This window comes from Leucoraja erinacea, chromosome 3, assembly GCF_028641065.1.
Source record: "Leucoraja erinacea ecotype New England chromosome 3, Leri_hhj_1, whole genome shotgun sequence".
Lineage (NCBI taxonomy): Eukaryota > Metazoa > Chordata > Chondrichthyes > Rajiformes > Rajidae > Leucoraja > Leucoraja erinaceus.
Window position 1 is genome coordinate 95,026,497 of NC_073379.1, and position 14,015 is coordinate 95,040,511.

Genomic DNA, 14,015 nt, shown 5'->3' on the forward strand with positions numbered 1-14,015 from the left:
AGTATATTACTAAAACTCTAATCTTGTTTGTTTGTTTGCTTGCATGTGAGTGAGTCCTGGAAACTCTACCAAAACCGTACACGATAGCACTACAATTTATGGCCCACTTTACTCACCATTGTCCTGGGGTGTGCAATAGCCAAGTTTCGTTGAGATTGATGTTATATTTTACAAGTTATTGACATTTTAAACTTTACAAAAATCACTTTTAAAACCACTTTTCCACTTGCCCTGCCTGTCAGCCGTGTTACAATGACGTCACAATGGGATCCCGAATCTCATTTACATAAAAATCGCGATTTAAAAAAAAAACAGTTTTAATCAAATTCTTCCGTTTCCATTAACAGCTAACATTATGTTTAGGTTATTTTAAAGAAAAAACGCGATTTTCATTGAGAATTTCATTTTTTTTTAATCGGCATATTCATTGTGGGGGTGGGATAGTGTGGAGCTTTCATTTAAAAAAAACAATCGCGATTTTCATTGTGGGGCAGGTGGGATAGGCGGGAGCTGGGGAAGTGGAAGAGCAGGGGGATAGAGGGAGGATAGGGAGGGGAAAGTGGGGGAGGTGAGGGGAAAGACTGGGGGAGGAGGGGAGATATAGGGAGAGGAGGGGGGGATGGGAGAAGTAGGGAGTGGGGGAGAGGGAGAGTGGGGGGTGGGAGGGGAGGTGGAGGAGCAGGGGGATAGAGGGAGAAGAGGGGGGTAGGGAGGGGAGGGGTTAGGGAGGGAGGGAGAGACAGGGTAGACGCAAAGAGAGGGAAGGTGGAGGTGAGTGGGAGAGGGGAGGATAGTGGAAAGAAGAGGGAGTGCTGGGGATGAGGGTCATCGGAGGAGGATAGGGGTAGGAAGAGGGATGGTGGGGTAATGGAGGAGGGGAGGGAAGAGTGAGGCGGGGAGGGTGGTGAGGGGAGGAAGCAGAGGAGGGTTGGTGGAGGGTAGGTAGAGCGAGGATAATGGAGGAAGGGAATAGGGGACTGAAGAGGGAAAGTGAGATGCGTTCACATGATCTTATATTTTACAAGTTATTGCCATTTTGAACTTTAAAAACATTGCAGTCGCACTTCCACTTGCCGGCCGCGTCTGTTCAGTTGGGGAGGGTTGCTGTGACTCGTGTCACAAAGGGGATCTCTGGCGTCACAACAAGACCCCGTCAGCAGCGCCTGCGCAGTTGGGGGATAAGCGTCAGTGATGGAACATTGTGTCGGGAGTGACTGAGGGTAGAGGAAAGGAGAGGGATGGAGAGGTGAGGGAGGGAGTAGGGGAGGGGAGGAGGAGAGAGGAAAGCAGAGGGATGGTGAAGAGGAGGGGGAGGGTGTTGGGGATGAGAGGGAATGGAGGAGGATAGGGGTAGGAAGAGAGATGGCGAGGCGCAGTTGGGGGAGGATTGCCATGACTCGCGTCACAACGGGGATCTCCAGCGTCACAACGGGAACCCCTCAGCCCAGTTGGGGGCTATGGGTCAGTGGTGGAATATTGCCTTGGGGGACTGGGCCCAACGGGTCCGCATTTGGTCCACTGCTCCCTAAATGATTCAATGCAAAAGTAGATTAATAAAATTTCCAAAAGCAATGGTTCTGTAATTTTTTATTTATTTCTACACTCAGACTGCAACATTTCACCTCCATTCCTTTTATAATGTGGATGTCCGTAATGTTACACCAACGGCTTGATCAACAGTCTACAGAGTGATTTAGGCCATTTGGAAAAATGGGCTGAAAGATGGCAGATGGAGTTTAATGCTGATAAATGTGAGGTGCTACACCTTGGCAAGACAAATCAAAATAGGACGTACATGGTAAATGGTAGGGAATTGAAGAATACAGTTGAACAGAGGGATCTGGGAATAACCGTGCATAGTTCCTTGAAGGTGGAATCTCATATAGATAGGGTGGTAAAGAAAGCTTTTGGTATGCTAGCCTTTATAAATCAGAGCATTGAGTATAGAAGCTGGGATGTAATGTTAAAATTGTACAAGGCATTGGTGAGACCAAATCTGGAGTATGGTGTATAATTTTGGTCGCCCAATTATAGGAAGTATGTCAACAAAATAGAGAGAGTACAGAGGAGATGTACTAGAATGTTGCCTGGGTTTCAACAACTAAGTTACAGAGATAGGTTGAATAAGTTAGGTATTTATTCTCTGGAGCACAGAAGGTTAAGGGGGGACTTGATAGAGGTCTTTAAAATGATGAGAGGGATTGACAGAGTTGATGTGGACAAACTTTTCACTTTGAGAATAGGGAAGATTCAAACAAGAGAACATGACTTCAGAATTAAGGGACAGAAGTTTAGGGGTAACATGAGGGGGAACTTCTTTACGCAGAGAGTGGTAGCGGTGTGGAATGAGCTCCCAGTGGAAGTGGTGGCGGCAGGTTCGTTGGTATCATTTAAAAATAAATTGGATAGGCATATGGATGAGAAGGGAATGGAGGGTTATGGTATGAGTGCAGGCAGGTGGGACTAAGGGGGAAAAAGTTGTTCGGCACGGACTTGTAGGGCCGAGATGGCCTGTTTCCATGCTGTCATTGTTATATGGTTATATGGTTAAATAACATCTTCTAAACCAGAGTCCACTATCACCTAGATTAGGGCACTGGATACAGGAGAAGACTACTACCTGTAGGTTATTCTCCCTGTCATGACCTGGAAATATTCCCATTCTTTTGTTTTTGTGGAGACACTGGAACTACCTACTCCAAACAGTATGGAGGGAGAGAGAGCACCTTTTACCAAAATGAATGTATTGGTTCAAGGAGGCTTTTGTTACTACTTCTTGCATAAAATATAGAACCATGCAGCCCAGGAACAGGCCCTTTGGTCTACAATTTCTGTGCTGCACATACCTCCAAGTTAAACTTCTCTCCCTGCACATGATCCATCTCCCTCCATTTTCTCCACATCCATGTGCCTATCTAAAAACCTCTTGTGCCATTATCTATCTGCCTCCAGCACCACCCCAGGCAGCACGTCACGGGCACCTGTCATCCTATCTGTAAAATCGTGCCCAGCACAATTTCTTATGCGACATTGGGGATGACCAATAATGTTGACGTTGCTAGCAAAACACACATCGTGCATGATAATATGGTGAGGAAAATCACTTTTTATCTTTGGGTTCCAAACATGTTGACTTGGTTAGTACTCTTTCTTGCCTACAGCAACAATAGTAAATAGATGCGTTTTTTAATGTCCAATGTTAATATACTGTTATATCTGTATCTTTACTGGGTGCCTTTTGCCTTTACTGACTGCCTTTTGGAAAAGTTTTTGAAAGCAAAGATTGCAAATATTTTTCTTAAAAATATCCAAACTTATGTCAGATCTTCTTGCATGCCAAACAAAATAGAAAGCTCATAAAGGAGTTCAGATGCGAAGAGTGCCCTGGGACCCACTTTACAATTAGAGAGCCTTTTAAATACAGTGATTACAAGGAAGTAATCTAATCAAGTGGTTCAAATGACATCACAAACCACAAGACTGAAGCTCCAAAGGTTAATAGCTGTCATCCTGTTCTGGGATTTGATTACATCCTTGACATCACTGCGTGGTATATTCTACTGTTTAGAAAATATACTGTTTTCATTTCTTGTGCAGGTTTTATTTGGTTTCTGTGGTTGCAATGGCCTTCAGTGCAGGCGCCAATTGTTGATGTGTTTCTTGCTCATGATCCATAATGACATTTATGATAGACAATAGCCACAGTGAAATAATAATTGTAGATCAGTAGATGGCTGCCAAAAGAATGTTTGCTTTGTATTTATTGTTATTGGTAAAAATGATTCCAAATAATAGAATTATGGGAGACTGAAGCTGAATCTATCTTGGCGACTTGGGTTCAAATTGAAACCTTTGATCAGATCAGGAAAATGTGAAAATTGTCTGTGCGTTAACACTTTATACAGATAGGACTGCTAGAAGTCTGGTCCAATATGATTAATGTTATGTGCACTAAAACAAACCATTTTTATAACAGATACTTCTGAATAGATACCTGCTGCTATCAGTATTTCAGTAATTCTGATTAGAATCATTGTAAATTAAATAGAATAAGGACATCCAAACAATTGAAAGAGAGTAATGTGCCAACTATATAACGCTTAAGAATTAAAAAATATTCTTACCCATAAATGCAATCCATTGTCATTTATTGATCAATTAATTTGCTAAGAATCAGTGCAATTAACCATAAGTGCATACTAGATTTATAAGATTTCTAATTCCAAATACATACCTACAAATATCCCTTTTTTGTAGGAAATGAGAACACAAAAGCAGAAAATGCAGTTAGTTTAATTGAAACTGCATATTAAAGTTTAATGGCAAGCTGATAACTTCCAGGTTAACTGGGTATTACTTCACTCCCTCCATGATTTACAAATACAGGACAGGAGTTTGAAATGTGGCTCATCGACTAATGTTGCTACCGTAAAACTTGGTGAATTCTTGATTCAATAAACAGGTACCCGTTCCATGTGCTGTGTGACATTCCACACTATTTAAAGAATTCAAGTTGGCAATTAGAAGGGCATGTCGGATTAAAGAAAATCCGAAGGCAGTTTATATGTACATTAACAACATGACGATAACCAGGAGGATGGTAGAACTACTCAAGGAGAGGTGGGAATTTATGCTTGGAGTCGGAGGATGTACAAGAAGTAAAAATACAATTACTTTGTACCTGTATTTACCAAGAAGAGGGGTATGGAGGACAAGTGAGATCAGCGTGGGGAATGCGAATATGATAGGGCAGTTTGAGAGAAGCCAATATTGTTCCTTTGTTTAAGAAGGGAAGTAGAGTTAATCGTGGAAATTATAGGCCGGTGAGCCTCACATCAGTGGTAGGGAAGCTATTGAAGAGGATTCTGTGGGATAGCGTTTACTCTCGTGTGGATGAAAATTGGCTAATTAGGGACAGTCAGCAAGATTCAGTTAAGGGCCTGTCCCACTTGGCCATCATTTACGCGACTGGCCGGTAGTGACTGACGTGCGACGGTCGCGTGCGACATCTTGCGCCCGCACAGCCGTCTGGAGCACGTGACGTCATTTGAAGATAGAAACAAAATGCAGGAGTAACTCAGCGGGAACGGCAGCATCTCTGGAGAGAAGGAATGGATGATGTTTCGGGTCGAGACTCGTCTTCAGTCTGAAGAAGGGTCTTGACCCGAAACGTCACCCATTGCTTCTCTCCGGAGATGTTGCTGGTCCCGCTGAGTTACTCCTGCATTTTGTGTCTATCTCCAATCGTCTTGGCCCCGCTCTGGGAGTAGGAGTGGGGGCGGATCCAGATCCACAACGGCCATGAGCCCCAGGCCGAGCCCGGTGATCGTTTGCCTGTTACTGCTGCTGTTGGAGGTGAGACGTTGTGCCGCGCCAGGGTCTTGGGCCTGTCCCACTTTGGCCATCAGTTACGTGACAGGTCGGTGACGCGCGAAGATTACGTGGAGGACGAAGTCCACACTCCTCCACATCCCTCCATGAGCCCGTCCCGCGCTACCCACACACTACCCACATGCTAGCAGGTCGCGTAAATGGCGCGCGAATGATGGCCAAGTGGGACAGGCCCTTGCTCATTATAATACAAAAAGTTCCTGAGTTTCAATCAGCAAAACTAATTGGAAATCATAAAAGCAATGCTCGGTTACACAATTTTGAAATGGTGCTCTTCCAAAATAATTGGAATTAACACATAATTGTATATTTTTTACTAGTTTATTGTCACGTGTACCGAGGTACAGAGAAAAGGTTCTGTTGTGTTTGGGGCTATCCCAACATTCTTCACATATAATTTTAATTTTAAAAAGACGAGTGTAACATTCACTGTTCATATAACAGTTAGATGAGTGATTCATTAGTTTGTTTTAGATATAAGCGGGAAATGTTGAGAACTCTCTGCTCTTTTTCAAGTACTGTCAGTAAATTATGTATAAAATGGGGTGGATCAAGAGACTGTAATCTTCAAAATGAGGTACCATGCCAAGTAAATGAAAGTGCCACTTAATGTCTGTGCTGCTGTCATGATACATGAAGTGCATCAGGCTGAATGGATTTTTAAAAACTATTCTTAAATATTACTATTTGAATTCCATGAGTTTACTTTCTTCATTATTTTTCATACCTTTTTGATCGTGATGTATGTTTGGCAGTTCTAACAGTTAAAATATGCCATGGTAAGTCTCTTGAATATAATTCTCACTAAATGTGTTACATGTCATCAGGTCCAAAAACACAAGCTCCAGCAATAACTTTGAAAACTAAAAGTAACCATAATTGAACAAAAAATGCTGTTTCTGAAAGTAAGATTAAGAAAAATTAAGTATGTTAAAGAGAAATTATAGAGAAGAGGCAGACTCTGAATCTGAAGGAGGTTCTCGACCCGAAACGTCACCCATTCTTTCTCTCCAGAGATGCTGCCTGTCCTGCTGAGTTAGTTCAGCTTTTTGCGTCTATCTTCGGTTTAAACCAGCATCTGCAGTTCCTTCCTACACACCACCTATCCATGTTCCCTAGAGATGCTGCCTGACCTGCTGAGTTACTTCAGCACTTTGTGTTCTATTGACAATCTGATATTGTTTCTTTACATTTAAATCTCAACCTCACATGATACATAACGTTTACAGCAACCACTGATTGTCTCAGCTAATTCTTCACACCAAAAACAATATATTTTGCCCTTTCATCACTTTTAGTCCATCAAAACAGGAACACAAAAATTGGGGAGCTGGCAGTAAGCATTTGATATGACAATGTATTATCACAAATTTACTTTCAGTCCCTCAGTCCTGAGAATGGCAGCATGCACCATAGGGATATGCTCAAGGATTCTGCATTACAAGGTTAATTGTGTATGTGCGCAGTTATATGGGCAGGGCTGAACTTGTTTGAGAACCCTCATGAATCTGCTGCATAGAGCACACCAAGATTGTGAGAGTAAAACCTACATACAAAGACTATTCCTTATCAACAAGCATCTTTCAGGTGCATCTGGCACATCATGACACATCGAATAGAAGAATCGCTCTGGCATGTGTGAATGTATGTTACTGAGACCATGCAATCAACTAGAGGAGTTGACTCTCACACGGACATTGATTCCTACACATCCTCTGTTCTGGACTTTATAAACTCCACCATCAATAGTGTCACCTCCCTCAAACAGGTGACCATATACCCGAATCAGAAGCCATGGATGAACAGCGAGGTCAGGCTACTGCTGAAAGCACGGGACACCGCTTTCAGGTCAGGCGATGCTCGAGCCTACAGTTCATCCAGGGCTAACCTGAAGAGGGGCATCAGGAAGGCCAAGCACTGCCATAAGCTCAGGATTGAGGAGCACTTCAACAACAACTCCGACCCCCGACGCATGTGGCAAGGCATCCAGGCCATCACGGACTACAGACCCTCCAACATCACTCCCACATCCAGCGACGCCTCCTTCCTTGAGGAGCTTAATCACTTCTATGGCCGCTTCGACAGGGACAATCTAGAGACAGCCATCAAGGCTGTGCTACCTGCCGATCACCAACCCCTCACACTCACCCCCTACGACGTGTACGTGGCACTGAGTAGGACTAATGCACGTAAAGCTGCTGGCCCTGACGGCATCCCCGGGCGCGTGCTCAGTGCCTGTGCTGCGCAGCTGACAGACGTCTGGACTGACATCTTCAACCTGTCACTTGCCCAAGCAGTTGTCCCCACTTGCCTTAAAGCCACCTCCATCGTGCCGGTGCCAAAACACTCTACTGCGGCAAGCCTCAACGACTTCCGCCCAGTTGCACTTACCCCCATCATCACCAAGTGCTTCGAGAGGCTGGTCATGGCACACCTCAAAAGCTGCCTACCCCCCACACTGGATCCCTATCAGTTTGCCTACCGCAAGAACAGGAGTACGGAGGATGCCATCTCAACGGCACTTCACTCCGCCCTCTCCCACCTCGACAACAGAGACACTTATGTAAGAATGCTGTTCATCGATTACAACTCAGCATTCAACACCATTATTCCATCAAAACTGATCACCAAACTCGGTAACCTGGGCATCGACCCCTCCCTCTGCAACTGGATACTGGACTTTCTAACCAACCGACCCCAGTCTGTGAGGTTAGACAAGCACACCTCTTCAACCCTCACCCTGAACACCGGCGTTCCTCAGGGCTGTGTGCTGAGCCCCCTCCTCTACTCCCTCTTCACCTATGACTGCACACCTGTACATGGTACTAACACCATCATCAAGTATGCAGATGATACAACGGTGATTGGCCTCATCAGCAACAACGATGAGCTGGCCTACAGGGAGGAGGTCCAGCACTTAGCAGCATGGTGCGCTGACAACAACCTGGCCCTTAACTCCAAGAAGACCAAGGAGCTCATTGTAGACTTCAGGAAGTCCAGAGGCGGCACGCACACCCCCATCCACATTAACGGGACGGAGGTGGAACGTGTTTCTAGCTTCAGGTTCCTGGGAGTCATCTCCGATGACCTCTCTTGGACCCACAATACCTCTACTCTGATCAAGAAGGCTCATCAGCGTCTCTTCTTCCTGAGGAGACTGAAGAAGGTCCATCTGTCTCCTCAGATCCTGGTGAACTTCTACCGCTGCACCATCGAGAGCATCCTTACCAACTGCATCACAGTATGGTATGGCAACTGCTCTGTCTCCGACCGGAAGGCATTGCAGAGGGTGGTGAAAATTGCCCAACGCATCACCGGTTCCACGCTCCCCTCCATTGAGTCTGTCCAAAGCAAGCGCTGTCTGCGGAGGGCGCTCAGCATCGCCAAGGACTGCTCTCACCCCAACCATGGACTGTTTACCCTCCTACCATCCGGGAGGCGCTACAGGTCTCTCCGTTGCTGAACCAGCAGGTCGAGGAACAGCTTCTTTCCGGCGGCTGTCACTCTACTCGACAACGTACCTCGGTGACTGCCAATCACCAACCCCCCCCCGGATACTTATTTTTTTTTATTCAAATCGTTTGCTATGTCGCTCTTCAAGGGAGATGCTAAATGCATTTCGTTGTCTCTGTACTGTACACTGACAATGGCAATTAAAATTGAATCTGAATCTGAGTGGGCTCTATGAGACCTTGAATTGGGAAGTGAACCATGCTGGTTTCAGTGGGAGAATATTTTAGGAACAGTCATCATAACTCCATAAGTTTTAAGATAGCTTTGACTATGGATATGTGTGGGGTTTGGGGGAAAATACTAAATCGGGACTAAATCCAGGAAATTATTTTGTTGTTAAGCCTCGCGTTCGTGGTCGGGATACAATCGGAGAGGATTTTTCAGGATAAGATTTATTCAGATTTGGAAGAGAATATGCTACTAAGGGACAGTGGGCATGGCTTTGTCTTTGGCAGGTCATGTGTTTGAGATTGCTTTGTTTGAGGGTGTGATGAACATGAGCAATGAGGGTCGGGCAGCAGTTGTTGTCTACATGGATTTTAGTTATGCATTTGATAAAGTCCTCTATGGTATGCTGATCCAGAAGATTAAGATGCATGGGATCCAAGGTGACTTGGCTGTTTGGATTCAGGTCCGGCTTACTCATATAAGGCAGAAGGTTGTGATGGAAATGTGTTCTTCTGGCTGGAGGTCTGTGACCAGTGGAATTCTGTAGAGATTCTCATCTGTTTGTTTTATATATACAGTATAAACTACTTGGAACTAAATGTACTGCGGATGGGTTGGTTAGTAGGTTTGCATACATTACCAAAATTGGTGTAGTTGTGGACAGTGAGGAAGTTGTCGAAGCATAGAACAGGATTTAGATCAGCTACAGAAATGGGCGGAGAAATGTGAGATGGGGTTTAATCCGGGCATATGTAAGGCATTGCAATTTAGATCAAATGTATGGGGAAAGTATACAGTTAATGGCAAGACCTGTAGCAGCATTGATGTTCAAAGGGATCTTGGGTTCAAGTCCACAGCTCCCTGAAAGACAAAACAAGTAGAGAGTTTGATGACGAAGGTGTATGATATACTTGCCTTTCTGATTGGGGCATTGAGTATAAGAGTCAGGAAGTAATGTTGCAGATTTTGGTTGGGCCACACGTGGAGTATTTTTGTCACACCATTACAAGAATGATATGGAGTTTTTGGAGAGGAGGTTTACCAGATGGCTGTGTGAATTAGAGTGTATTACCTTTAAGGAGAGGTTGGACAAATTCAGATTGTTTTCTCTTGAATGTCGGAGGCTGATAGAAGTATATAGAATTATGTGAGGCATAGATAAGGTGGACAGTCAGAAGCTTTTCCCTAGGGTGGGGAAACATAGAAACATATAAATTAGGTGCAGGAGTAGGCCATTCGGCCCTTCGAGCCTGCACCGCCATTCAATATGATCATGGCTGATCATCCAACTCAGTATCCCGTACCTGCCTTCTCTCCATACCCTCTGATCCCCTTAGCCACAAGGGCCACATCTAACTCCCTCTTAAATATAGCCAATGAACTGGCCTCGACTACCCTCTGCGGCAGAGAGTTCCAGAGATTCACCACTCTCTGTGTGAAAAAAAGTTCTTATCATCTCGGTTTTAAAGGATTTCCCCCTTATCCTTAAGCTGTGACCCCTTGTCCTGGACTTCCCCAACATCGGGAGCAATCTTCCTGCATCTAGCCTATCCAACCTCTTAAGAATTTTGTAAGTTTCTATAAGATCCCCTCTCAATCTCCTAAATTCTAGAGTATAAACCAAGTCTATCCAGTCTTTCTTCATAAGACAGTCCTGGTATCCCAGGAATCAGTCTGGTGACAGTTAAGGTGAGAGGGGAAAAACTTAAAGGAGATGTGCAAGGCACATTTTTTTACATATGGGGGCCTGGGGCGTGTTGCCACGATCGTGGTGGAGGGAGCTACAATAGTGGTACTTATGAGGCTTTTAGATAGATACGTGGACATGCAGGGAATTGAGGGCTATGGGTCACATGCAGGCGGAGGAGATTAGTTTAATTTAGCATTGTGTTCAACAATGAGATACAAGGAACTGTAGATGCCAGTTTACAAAAAAAAGTGTTGGAGTAACTCGGCAGCATATCTTGAGTATATGGATAGGCGACGTTTTGGGTCGGGACCCTTCTTTCGTCTGATGTCCTCCAGAAATGCTCCCTGACCCGGTAAGGTACCCCAACAATTTGTGTTTGGCAAGGACATGGTGAGCCGATGGGCCTGTTCTTGTGCTGTACTGTTCTATTTAGTCATAAATTCAAACAGCATGGAAACAGACCCTTCAGCCCAACTTGCCCATGTCGACCAACATGCTCCATGTACACGCGTCCCATCTGTCTGCATATCGCCCACATCCTTCTAAACATGCCCTATCGATTTTATTCGATACGGTGGAAATTTAAATTGGCTTTATTTCGTTGAATATTCACAGTTGAAGTGTCTTTGATGAATTAACGATCTGTGGAAAGGTGTTCTCGCTATAGGTTGAGTGTGTGTGTGGGGCAGTACGAGGCGACGCCGCCAGGAGGAGTGTTGGAGCCGTCTAACCAGCGGTTCCGATTTGTAAATTCAATCACGGGGGCTGACTGAGTTGGGTAGACAGATTCACATTCCCGAATAAACAAGGGAGCGGAGAGGGCAGGCACAACGTGCAAAGAAACGGGCAAACAACACTCATCCTCGTTAAATCCGATAGACTGCGTGTGTTGGAGCAAAACTGGGTGACTTGACGGCAGCTGTTGTGACAACTGAGAATAATTTGCAAAAATGCCTCGCTGCTGCTCTTTGACTGTGTTGTGAAAGGATTTATAACTAATGATGTGGGACAAATAACATCAACTCTTGATACGACCGAGCCTTACATTTTCACAGCGCACTTCGTAAAGCAGCCGATTTAACCCGACAAGCCGCACATTCTTTATCTTGCTTGTTTATTAAACAGGTGAGTTTCTCATCATGAAGTCAAGGCGCGATCCTTGCCAAGGCAGATGGTCCTGGCGAAGATCAGATGGGCCACAATTGCTGCCGACGCACTGAAGCGGCCTGTGCAGGACATGCTGGAAAGGTAAGCGAAGGCAATGCAAGGGGGGTGCTGAGGATATGCGAGGTGACAACCGCCTGTGTGCACCTTGTCCACCCAGCCCGGTGTCGCCGCTGCCGCCAGCGCTGTGACTTGGCCGGGCTTGGACAAGTGCAAGTGCACATATTGGCGGAGACGGGCTGGGGGTGGCGTCCGGGCTGTCCTATCAGTAGCAGAGAGGGAGGGGCGGTGGGGGCAGGAGTTGGTGCTCCACCCCTTACCATCCATCCCCTCCCCTACCCGCTCCTCGGATGCAGCCCCCGCCCACCCACCCACCCCAAGCCGCTCCCTCCCTCCGGCTGCTCCGCCTCCCCTGCCGGCCCCCCAAAACAAGCTGGAGCCGCCAGACTGTCAATGAAGCGGCGGCTCACACACACACACACACACACACACACACACACTCGTCCTGCAGGCTCGTCTCTCCGCCCAACTCGGATTTCTCTTCGGATCCTGGCCGCTCCTTCATCTCAGCACGGCAGGGGAGGGGCACCCAGCAAACTGCCCAACCCATCTACCTCACCCCTGTCCGGGAGGGGCAGGCAGGCAGGCAGGCAGGACGTGTGCTCGCTTCGGTTGCTCTGTGTGGACTGTATTTGCAGAGAGATTGCGCCGCGAGTGCAAAGCTGCAGCGGCGACTCTTGGTTCCAGCTCTTCAAGCCATATCTTCAGTGGGGGAGGGAGGGAAGGGGTATTGGGGAGGGAGGAAAGATGCTGTGACTGATTGACTGGATGCTGTCGCCTCGGGAATCTCCAGCCGGTCTTGTTCTACTCCCAGTAACTGAATACATATAATTTAAAACATCGATCTCTCTCACACACCTCACCGCCACCAGCTCTCACCACGCCGTTACTTCAGGCTCTGCACCGACTTTTTTTTTTGCTGATTGTTGCCCCAGTTGCATACAGATTGCGGACTTAACCTCGTTTTACAGAACTTTGCGCCAATCTCATGCCCTGCTGACAGTGATTCCGGGAATTCGTCGTTGTTTTATTTGATTTCACAGACGACTGCCTCAAACATCGTGTTCCAATGAATTAATATCTCCATCAGGTCTCTGTTGCTTTGAAGTGGTTTGCACAGTTGCAGGTATTTCATTCCCATTTCCTGCTACAGTTTTGGACTTTGTCTCCCCGATTCTGGACTTTGATTTATCTGAAGACATTTGGTTTGAGTGTGGGCATCTGAAGCTGTGTAACTTTGGAAGAGTAGAGAGAGACAGAGAGACTTAAAGGGCGGGTTCTTCTCATCCTCTCCGCAGTCATGATCAACACGGAGATACTTGTCGTATTCCTGCTGCTCTGGATGTGTGTTTGGTCTCAGGAGTCCGGCAAAGTGGTGGCCGACCGGTACGCCGTCTACTGGAACAGCACCAACCCAAGGTAAGGCGCTGGAATGGGCCGTGGGGGGCGGAGTGAGTGAGTGAACGCGGCCCGGCTGTACCGCAGTTGCCTCTCTTGGTATTTAATGTAGAAATCACTGCCGGGAATTGGGAAACGACTGGTTCCATAAATTTGTGTTACCTTCTGATAAACCCTGTGGGGATGGTGCTATCCAGTGAACACAAATACATGCTATGTAGGGAGGGAAAGGGGGGGGCTGGTGGGGCTTGATAAATCGTGGTGTTAAAACTAGTGTGACTGGTCCCTTTCCGTGTAATTCCCGAGGCAGGCGGGAGAGCGTATTCAGGTGCTTCTTATCGCTGTGGTGACAGGCACATGGACTGGAGTTAGTGCGTTGAATGACAATGAGAGCCTGGGCTCTGTGTAAAAGTTGCGGATCAGACGTGGGGTGGTTTGACTGCTCTGCCCGCGTCCAGTCCAAAGCTGCCGTCAGTGGAGTTCCCAACTCGAGTGCTTCCATTCCAACAAGTCGCCGCCTTCCCCGCCTGCACTTAAAACGGCGTCCGAGACTCTTATGATCAAGCGCTGCAAATGAATCTACCCGCCCGCCGCCAGCTTCCCCGCCAGGCAACTCCCCAATTGATACCAT

The 14,015-nt window shown here is 46.4% G+C and overlaps 1 protein-coding gene and 1 long non-coding RNA gene across 5 annotated transcripts in view; one reads left to right on the forward strand and one right to left on the reverse strand.

Annotated features, from left to right (window-relative positions):
• Positions 1 to 1,496: 1,496 nt before the first annotated feature.
• LOC129695852 (uncharacterized) lies at positions 1,497 to 11,945 on the reverse strand. Its single transcript, XR_008723237.1, has 3 exons — positions 11,808 to 11,945; positions 9,883 to 9,933; positions 1,497 to 1,525 (listed from the first exon to the last, which is right to left on the reverse strand). It is a non-coding gene; the product is annotated as an uncharacterized LOC129695852 (long non-coding RNA).
• efna5b (ephrin-A5b) overlaps positions 11,874 to 14,015 on the forward strand; it is a 213,748-nt gene continuing 211,606 nt past the window's right edge. The window contains exons 1-2 of one of the 4 annotated variants that reach the window (XM_055633236.1): positions 11,874 to 12,010; positions 13,285 to 13,405. In XM_055633236.1, coding sequence (XP_055489211.1) covers positions 13,287 to 13,405 — 119 coding nt within the window. In that variant the 5' untranslated portion in view covers positions 11,874 to 12,010; positions 13,285 to 13,286. Of the gene's footprint in view, positions 12,011 to 12,399; positions 13,406 to 14,015 lie in introns of those variants that run through there. The other 3 variants (XM_055633237.1, XM_055633238.1, XM_055633235.1) reach the window with 3 other exon arrangements.